The sequence below is a fragment of the Balaenoptera physalus genome (assembly GCF_965194825.1).
Source record: "Balaenoptera physalus genome assembly, chromosome: 15".
NCBI lineage: Eukaryota > Metazoa > Chordata > Mammalia > Artiodactyla > Balaenopteridae > Balaenoptera > Balaenoptera physalus.
Genome location: NC_138894.1, coordinates 16,778,931 through 16,789,039, shown reverse-complemented (window position 1 = coordinate 16,789,039; position 10,109 = coordinate 16,778,931). Strand labels below are relative to the sequence as shown.

Here is a 10,109-nt window from a genome sequence, read left to right as displayed (position 1 = left end):
TGAGGGTCTCGGGCAACCCCAGAGCCTTTCCCTTCCCTCGTCGACCTACCCCCACCCCCGCCCCCCAGGAGAAGTCGCCATTCTGTTTCTTTCTCGATTGGCAAGCTGGGGTGGAGGGCTGGACGTGGAGGTGCTGGGTGCGGAAGGCGACGCTGCGTCACCAAGAGGTCAGCAAGGCCAGGGAGACAAGGCCCGGCTCTGATCTGGGGAAGGGCCGAAGGGCCCAGAAGGCACGTGCTCGGGAGCGGACTGTCCTCTGGGGAAAGAGAAGCGCCCCGGACTTGAGGAGGGGGCGGGGAGGGAGAGTCAGAGGACACAGGTTCTGGGCAGAAGGGATGGGGGTGGGGGGAGGTGGAGAGGACGCGGACAAAGGAGGCGGCCGGCAGCCCAGCTGTTTTGAAAAATGCTTCCTGTTTCTTTAAAGGCGCTCGCTGATCGGGCGGCCGGGGCTGGGGAGGCGGCGGCGGGAGCTGCCTCCTCTCCGGGCGGCGGCGCTGACTGATCTAGCGAATTGGGCTTCTGTGTAAACTGAGGCTAAACAAACACAGATGGAGCGCAGCGGGCGTTCTCCAGAAATGCTGGCACGGCGGCAGCGACTTCAGATGACACTCTGAGCGCTCCGGGAACGGACAGCCCGGCGGCTTCGCGGAGCCGGCGGCGCAGCTGCCCCGGACGAGGGGGAGAAAGGGAGGGAGGGAGGGAGGGAGCGAGCAGGGGGAGAGCTGGAGACTCCGAGGCGCTGAGCGCCGCGGCCGCCCGGGCAGAGCCGGCGCGCAGCGTGTAGAGCGAGCGCGGCGGGCGCGCTTCCCGGGCAGCCCCACGCCCCTGCCTTGCGCGCTGCCCGCGCCATGAAGCACATCCCGGTCCTCGAGGACGGGCCGTGGAAGACCGTGTGCGTGAAGGAGCTGAACGGCCTCAAGAAGCTCAAGAGGAAAGGCAAGGAGCCGGCGCGGCGCGCGAACGGCTATAAAACTTTCCGATTGGACTTGGAAGCGCCCGAGCACGGCGCCGCCGCCACCAACGGGCTGCGGGACAGGACCCAGCGGCTGCAGCCGGTCCCGGCCCCGGTGCCAGCCCGGGTGGCGCCGGCCGTTCCCTCAGGTGGGGGCGCGGACACGGCCGGGGAGCGCGGGGGCGCCCGGGCTCCGGAGGTCTTGGACGCGCGGAAACGCGGCTTCGCCCTGGGCGCAGTGGGGCCGGGACTCCCCACGCCGCCGCCACCGCCGCCGCCTCCAGCGCCCCAGGGCCAGGTACCTGGGGGTGCCGAGGCACAGCCTTTCCGGGAGCCCGGCCTACGTCCCCGCATCTTGCTGTGCGCACCGCCAGCACGCCCCACGCCGTCGGCGGCCCCTGCTCCCCCGGAGCCCTCAGTGCGCCCGGCCCCCCCCACGCGCCCTGGGGAAAGTTCTTACTCGTCAATTTCACACGTAATTTACAATAACCACCCGGATTCCTCCGCGTCGCCTAGGAAACGGCCCGGCGAAGCTACAGCCGCCTCCTCCGAGATCAAAGCCCTGCAGCAGACCCGGAGGCTCCTGGCGAACGCCAGGGAGCGGACGAGGGTGCACACCATCAGCGCAGCCTTCGAGGCGCTCAGGAAGCAGGTACCGGCTCCCAGCCACACACCCTCACTGCGCCCGGGTATGACTGCGGGAGTGGGTGGGTAAGTGGCGGGGGGACTTTAGGGAGGATGAGGGCGTGGGTAAGCGGCAAGTTGTCCCCGCCCGGTCGGCCCCAGGGCCCAGACAGGTTTGGGTCCTCCTGGGGCAGTGACCTTTGCCACAGCGTTGGTACGGCTCTTAGTTTGCAAAGTGGGGGTGAAGGTTCGAGATCTCTGGCTCGGGCACGCCCTGGTTACAGCCACCCCCATCCCCCCTGGGGTGACCCTGTCTGCGCGTCTGACTTCACCCCTCATAGTTCACTTTTATGGCAGCGAATATTTGTCTCCCGGAGTCCCTCGGGCGCGGTGGGGAGTGGAGAGGGGCAATGTGGGAATCAGTCTCCGGCGGGGAAAGGGGGAAGACCCTTACCCTTCCGGCAATTTGGCGTGGTCTTGGAGGCCCGGAATGCTGCGGAGGGGTGGTCCTGGTTTTGCCAGAACATAAGGGTCCCTCATTCCACGGGAACCTGTCAGTCCCTCCTCAGCCCCCACCTCCCAGCAGGGATGCCCCTGAACTCACGTTACTTCTGCGCTCTGCACCCCTCGCTCCTGGTGTCCTTAAGGACCCGGGGTACAAGCCTGAGCCCCCTCTGCAGGGGCGGCCTCAGGAATTGGCTGGGGAGAGCCTTCCCAGGAGATCCTCTCCACTGCTGCCCTTCGCCGCCCGCCGCATGCTGAAGCAGGCAGGTCTGCTGAGGGGACTGATTGGTCGGGGAATCTTCACAAACTAGTTCTGGGGTGGGTTAGGGGCTTCTTAGTTTGGGGAAGGTGGGGGCTGTCCTCACCAGACACTGTCTTCTGGGGCCGATGGGAAAGAATATTTGTCCAAGAATTACCCATAGTGGGGAGTGGCAGTTTTACAATTCCACTTAGACAAGATTGAGACTGCCCTGGGATTCTAGGCTGCTCATTTTCACAGAGCGGAGATCTAAGAAGAGTGTGGTAAGTGCCCCCTGCCCCCACCCCGCACAGGGCATGGGGAAGGGTTGGGGGTGTGTGGATGTGACTGGTTTGAATGGTCAGGATTTTTGCTTGTTCTGCAGCTGATTTCCTGTGTGACTTCAGGAAAGTTACTCACCCTCTCTGGGCTTTAGCCAACAACAAAGGATTTCAGAAAACATGATCTTCTTTTTGGATCACACTCTCTCCTCTTCCTCCTGTGGGTGGGGCAGGGAAGGTGCCTGTGTCCATCCATGGGAAGGGAATTAAACTCCTGGGGAAAAGAGTTTCTATGACTTTTGAGCCAAAGTGTCACATTTGGGCTTGAGTAAGATGATTGGTCAGTGAGGTAGAGTGGAGTGGAGGAGTCAGATAACTGTCATAGACAGTTGGGACCTTGGGCAGTGGGCCCAGTGGAGAATTCAGTTTCACCCTCAGGCAGTGGCTCTGTGTCAGAGGGTGGCAGCCTGGAGGGCATCCTGCTACCTACCGCCCAGGATGGAAGGATGAGATGGCAGAGAGATGACTGTCCACCTGCTCACCTTGCAGCTAGGGCAACCCGTCTCAGATTGGGGAGGCCACGTGCCCAGAGCATCACAGCTGGTGAGAGGAAGGGCAGGGCTGGCACCTAGGTCCTTTAACTGACAGTTCAGCGTCCTTTTTACTCCTCCAGCTGCCTCTTTCAGTTCCGAGAAAGTATTCACGGTCTCTGTGTGTTCAACTACATCTCATTTGTCCAGTGGCTTGAACTTCTTTCAGTAATAAATTCCATCTTATTTGATCTTAACATCCCCGTCGGTTGAATTAGCTTTCCATTTAATGGAATGGAAAACTGGAGCCTGGAGAAAGAAGGAAGGAAACGCTTCCAAGATCACCTAGTGGGTTAGGGAAGATGACAGAAGTTTCTGGAATGCCCGCCTGGCCAAATGCTTCTCACAATGTCAGCTGTATCAGCGCTGTGGGCCCTGCACTCACAGTGTTGTTAAGTCGGAAGGTGGGTGTACACATGGCTGACTCTCTGAGATGAGATTGTTAATCGTGGTTTCCTTTCACTTCTGTCCTTCTTGTGCGGAAGTTCTATATAAAAGGGACAAATTCAGGGAGAAAGTGTGCACACACATACACAGGTACACACAGCTGTACCTATACACACGATCAGTACACGTGCCCAAGATCACACACAAACGCGTGATCAGAAGCGCCTGCCCCGGTTTGTTCCCCCCCTTGCCCAGTCCATCTGTCCTTTCCCCAAAAAGGCTGCTGGTGGGCACCGGTCTATTGTCTGGGAGGGAAAGAAATGTCACTAGGGCACACTCACCATGTCCACATCACAGCCCCCATCCGATGGGGAAAGTCCTGCGTCTCAGAGGCGCTCCTTCCTCCTCTGGACCTCAGTATCCCACCTGTAGAAAGTGCGCACGTGAATACACACACACACTCGTGTGCGTATGTGTGTGTGTGCCCCTATCCAGGCAGGCTGTGACTCTGGATCTAGGCTTAGGCTTGACTGTCTGAAATGGACCCTGGGAAAGGAGGGTGAGGAAGAAGGACGGTTTTTCCTGAAATGAGGCCATGGCCGTTGCAGCACCGAGGTCAGTTCTGGGACTGTGGCTCTGGTCTGGGGCTTCATTTCTCTGAGCAGATTCCTGGTACGGTGAAAAGAGCACTGGGCGGGGAGTCCGGAGGCCGGAGTTTGAGTTATACCTCTGCTGTATGCTTTCTGTGTGACCGTGGACAAGTCACTTTCCCTCTCTGAGCCTCAGTTGCTAAAGTTGGAAAATGGTGATAATGCTTACCTCATACACCGCTTCTCTGCAGAGAGCGAATGAAGAAAGGAATGGGGGCTGTAGGGGGAATGAACATTTCTCGAACATCTGCAACGTCCTCAGTGCTGGGCAAAGGCCTTGACCGATGTAGAAATAAGAATTCTGTAATCATTTTAATAATAATCATAGAAACTGCCATTTATCAGATGCTTCCTTTGTACTGGGTCGTGTGCTAAGCGTGTTATGCGTATTAGTTCATTTAATGAAGTAGGTATTGTTCCCACCCCCCCATCCCCCCGCCCTCATTCCCACCCCTGTTTCACGGATGGTGAGGCCGAGGTTCAGGGAACTTCTGTAAGTTGGTGGAGGTCTCGCAGCCTTTGGCCACCGTATGAGGCCTCCTGGGTTTTGCACTGCATGCCTCCCCGGCCTGCCATTCACCAGGCTTCAGGGTGCCGGCGCCCTCCCGGGCGTGGTGCAGTCACAGCCTGCGTGGCTGTGTGCCGCTGTCATTGCAGAGCCTGGATTGAATCGGAGTCAGCGAGTCGCTCCAGGGCCCAGGCTCCTAACGGCCCCGCTCTTCAGCCTGGTGACCACCCCGGAGTTGTCCACCCCCAGCATGGGGGAAGCCAGACAGCCTTCTGTGTTGTCCAACCCATCATGCTCTCAAGCAGGAAGGGAATGGGGTGGGGGGCTGCTTGGCCATGAGAAGTGCAGGTGGGGGAGAGGGAGGCCCCCGGGCAGCGGGGCCAGGGGGTGCGTATGCGGGGCAGATGGTCAGGCCGCAGCACATGCCACCAGCCCAGCTGCTCGGGGCCCTCCCCGCCGTCTCACGTGAAGGCCATGTGTGCATAGCTGGGCCTGGCCCATGTGCAGGGCTGCTCCGGGCCGGGTGGGAGAGGGTCCAAGGGAAAGCCTGGCCTTGCTGGGCGGGTGAGGGGAGGGGCCAGAACTGTGGGCCTCGGCCTCCCCCGCAGAACCTTCTGGTTCACAGGCTGTGCTCACCCTCGGGGCATCTGGTGCGTGTGCCGATTTGTGCAGATTTCCTCTCTCCCCAAGAAGCATGAAGCCCCTCAGCATTGATGGAGGAATGGCAGCCTAGCTAGGCAGAGGCCTGGGGCAGCAAGGAGGAGCCCTCAGGACCTGCTGAAGTGCCAAACCAGTGGCGCCCTCCTCTGCTGCCCCTGGAGTGTCCCAGGGAATCCTCAGCAAGTGAACTCAGGATGGCCCAGGAGGGGACATGAGGATGGCACCCCCAGCCCAGCACCTCCCTCAATCTCAGACCCCATAGGATGGCAGGGGCCCATGGCCCCACTGCAACCTGTACCCCCCTCCTCAGGGAATGGGGGACGGACCTGCTTGCATCCAGATGGGAGAGGGGTGACAGAAGCCTCTCTCCTGCCCCCTCGCATCCACAGTCACCAGGACAGCAGCTTGTTGAGCCTCATTGCACGGGGCGAAGTGCCTTACCTGGCCCTGTTGTCATGCTGCCTTCCCATTTCACAGATGGGGATGCTTACAGAGGTGGAGTGAGTGACCAGGATTTGTCCCGTCTGGCCCTGGGCCATGGCTCTTAACTACTCAGACCCAGGTTCTCAGGGTCCAGCCTCTTTGCTGTGTAGCAGGTTGGGATTTTGTTTAAATAGAACTTTACAAGGACCTTGAACAGCTCTGTGTAGAGCGGCTTCACCCCAGGGAGCCAGCACTCAATGACAGGAGCCGATTAGAGAAAAATTTCAAATGGAATCAAGTGCTCGGCTGTGTGCCGGGGATGCAGTGATGTTGGAGCTCTGTGGGTCCAGGAATCTCGGTGGGCGTCTTGGGCTGGGTCTGAAGGGTGGGTAGGAGTTGGCACAGAGGCAAGTGGGTGGAGGGCTTCCAGGCCTCCTCTACATTGGCTGGTTGGCTCCTGGCTTTGCTTCTCTATAGCGCCTCCCTACATCTGCCCATGGCGATTCCATTCTGAGGTAGCAGGTATTCTGATGCCCATTTTATTGGTGAGGAAACTGAGGTCCCCTAAGGTTGTGGACCTAAGATCACGTGGATGGCCCAGAGTAGAGCTAGGTCTTCAGAATCCCGGGCCAGTGCCCTTCCTGCTTTTTCCCGTTTGCTGGAGCCAGGAGAGGGTCCAGCTTGGGGTAGGTGGGATGGAATCTTTTAGGGGCACATGGGACCTGGTGAAAAATCCCCATACTGCACCTGCTTCTCTGAAGCGTAACAATTCTTGTGGGGTGAGCATGAGGCAGGTCCTTTTACTTTACAGGAAGTTTTGCTGCCTGTCAGTAGCTGGAGCCGAGTGGCCCTGCTGCCTCCTTTGGCTTCTGTCCTCTGCCCAGGCTGAGCAGATGACTGCTGTGTGGTCCCTGGCAGGTGGTGGGATGGCTGGGCTCTGGGCCTCGCTGTGGATGCTCAGAGAGGTAGTGCACCAAGGCTGGGGTCCCATGGAGTCCAGAACTCTCCATCCCCTGCTCAGAAGCTTGGGCTGCCCACCTCCCCACCATAGGCTATAGATGCTCATCCATCCCCCGAAGCCGTTGCTTCTGGCTGATTGGAAAGAGCCCAGCTAAGGTGTGAGTTCAAAACCCAGCTCATCTTTCATCAGCTGAGGGATACAGGAAGTTCTTACACTCCCTGGGCATCAAATGCTTCTCTGTAAAGTGGAAGTCGTCATTTCTACCTCATGGCGCTGTTTAAAGATGAATTATATTCACAACACCCAGCCCTCTGCCTGGCCTTAGTAGATCACAAGAAACAGCAAGGGGATGGCCTGGTTCCAGCAGTCATCCAGGGTACCCAGGCATTATTCCCACTCTCCAGATAAGAAAACTGAGGCTCAGAGAGGTGAAGCTACCTGTCCAAAGTCACCCCGCTGTTTGGGATTCAGACCAGCTCTTTCTGCCTTACCTTGACCTCCTAGAATCAGATCCTCATAGACCAGGTTGCCTCTGAGCTGGGCTTTCGGGGGCCCAGCTGCTGCATCCTGGGCCGTGGGCACCAGGATCATCTGGAATTAGCCAGGTGAGCTGAGGAGCACACCCTGGGGAGCGGGAGGAGGTAGAGTGAGCTGGCAGAAGACGCCCTTGGTGTCCCATATATGGCCACTGCTGGTGGTGGGAGTTTGGAGAGCCCGGTGGCCAAGCTCCTGGTGGGAGCTTGGAGAGCCCGCCTTCCTTGGGCGATAAACACACGAGCTTCTGACTCCAACCGGGTCTTAGCTGAGTGACCTGGGGCCCAATATGTCACCTCTCTGTTTCCTCATGTGCAGATGGGGTAACAATCTTTATTTGGGGGAAAGTTTCAATGGGCTAAAACTACCTGTAAATAGTGACCACAGTACCAGGTAAACAACCAGAGCTCAATAGATGGGTCTTTTTCTTTAAACTCCACAGTTGCTTCTTAATTTATTTAATTAATTAATTTATTTTTGGCTGCGTTTGGTCTCCGTTGCAGCGTGACGTAGGGCTTTCTCTAGTTGCGGCGAGCGGGGACCACTCTTCGCTGCGGTGCACGGGCCTCTCATTGCGGCGGCTTCTCCCGCTGCGGAACATGGGCTCCAGGCGCGCGGGGTTCAGTAGTTGTGGCGCATGGGCTTAATTGCTCTGCGGCATGTGGGATCTTCCTGGACCAGGGCTCGAACCCATGTCTCCTGCATTGGCAGGCGGATTCTTAACCACTGCGCCACCAGGGAAGCCCCCTCAATAGATGGTTTTCTTGTTAGACCTGGACTTTGACACAAGCAGTGGGACAGAGTGACAAATCTGGGGCAAAACTGGCTCAGAACTTGGCACGGGAGCCCCTAGGTCGGCCTTGACCTCATCTGTTGCTCTGTGGTCCCGCAATGACCCTGGATCCCCATGTGCAGATCCCTTCCAAGATCCCTGCTCCCTGCTGGCAGGGAAGCCCAGCTGCTCAGGGCCCAGGGCTCAAAGAGCTGGGTAACTCCCAGCATGGCCTCTGGGTAACAGCACACTAGAGCCTGTGTCACAGAGCCGTGCCCGGTGTCCAGAGCCTCCACCAGGAGGGCACTCCCTCCCTGGGTGCAGGGGAGGCAGAGGTGCTAGGCTGGTCCCTGAGACCCCTGCCCCTGCCCCAGGGAACCTTTCTGTCCCACAGACCTTGTTTATTTGTTCAGGCTGATAAAGCAGGATTCTCTGGACTCTGGATGAGAACAGGCAAAGTGCATTGTTCTGCAGGCTTTTCTTAGATGAGTTTGGAGCTGTGGCCAGGGCTGGGAGGGGGAAGGGGAATGCACAGGAGTTGGTGGTCCCTGTGTCACCTCCCTGCCCCTCCCTGCGTTTCCTGGCCTGGTGAAGGGCAACTCCTTGGCTGCTAGAGGATTTTGAAAGGTGACAGCAAACCTCACCTCGGGCCTGCGGTCTCAGGACCCCCAGGGGGTGGGGGAATGAGCAGGCACTATGTCCTGGCTCCAGATCTCCTGCTTCTCACCCTCTCTGGAGCCCCTCTTTGGAGACCCTCTGCAACACCCACCGTAATAATGTCACTGACTTGTATCAGGCCTTACTCTGTGCAGCGCATATGCCATCTCCTTTAGTCCTTACCACGCTGTGTGGTCAGTCCTGTTAGCAATATGACAAGGACGCCAAGGCTCAGAACCGGTTATGTCTCTTGCCTAGGGTTTGTAGCTAGAGCCAGGAGTTAGCCCAGGTGACCAAAAGGTGTATGAGCTTCACCTCTGCACCAAATAACTAAATCTTTATCCTCAGAGAATTTTGGGAATTCCCTGGCGGTCCAGTGGTTAGGACTCTATGCTTCCACTGTAGGGGGCGCGGGTTCAATCTCAGGTCCGGGAACTAAGATCCTACAAGCTGAGCGGCATGGCCAAAAAAAAAAAGAGAGAGAGAGAGAGAGAACAGTTTTTGAACCCAGTTCTAAACCTTCTGGAGTCACCTGATAGATATGGAGGGAGAGCATTCATTTGTTCATTCATTCCCTCAGTCAACAAACCCTTTGGAGGCCGGTGATGGGCAGGACCTGGGCTAGGCTCTGCATACAGAGGCCTTCCCCTGACAGCTCACATGGAGACTGACCATTAAATGAGTCACAGTAATCAGGAGTTAAGGACAGATGGCGGGCTATTAGAGCACCGTCAATGGGAGGCAGCCCTAGTCCCCGGGGTAGGGTTGGGTGGGAGGTCAGGGAAAGCTCCTGGACGAAGTGAGCTTTAACGTGAGATCAAGATGTTGACGCGTTTAGGGTCCTCATCTGAAGCGGCTCTCTTGATTATGCTTTCTCGAGCACAGCGCTGCTGACGTTTTGGGCTGGGTCATTCTTTGTTGTGGAGGCATCGTAGGATCCTGAGCATTGTAGGATGTTTAGCAGCATTTCTGGCCTCTGCCCACTACAGGCCGGTAGCCCCTCCCCGCCTGCTCCCCGGTGGTGACGATCAAGAATGTCTGCAGACATTGCCAGCTGCCCCTTAGGGACAACATTGTCCCGGGTTGAGAACCACTGGTCCAGAACAGTGCCCACATACTTGTTGAGTGGTCCCTGCAAGGCGCCCCACTCTCTGTGGGCTGAGGGTTAGTACCAGGTATCCGTGGTGGGGACGGATGCTGCGTGTAGATCCTGGAGAGCCATAGAGAGGAGGATGCCGCAGCCTGGGTTGCAGTGCACGTTTGGGCCATTTAGGTGAACGACGCATCAGAGCAGCTCTGTTGGTTAGCACCTGTCAGGTGGACTTTGTGGTGATGTCTCCGTGTTACGACACAGAACTCTGCTGCAGT

General features: G+C 57.9%; 1 protein-coding gene across 2 annotated transcripts in view; it reads left to right on the top strand.

Moving 5' to 3' along the window:
• Positions 1 to 153: 153 nt before the first annotated feature.
• The window catches only part of ATOH8 (atonal bHLH transcription factor 8), a 34,668-nt gene continuing 24,712 nt past the window's right edge, over positions 154 to 10,109 (top strand). Inside the window, exon 1 of one of the 2 annotated variants that reach the window (XM_082426875.1) lies at positions 154 to 1,641. In XM_082426875.1, coding sequence (XP_082283001.1) covers positions 849 to 1,641 — 793 coding nt within the window. In that variant the 5' untranslated portion in view covers positions 154 to 848. The remainder of the gene's footprint in view (positions 1,642 to 10,109) is intronic. The other variant, XM_082426874.1, reaches the window with a different exon arrangement.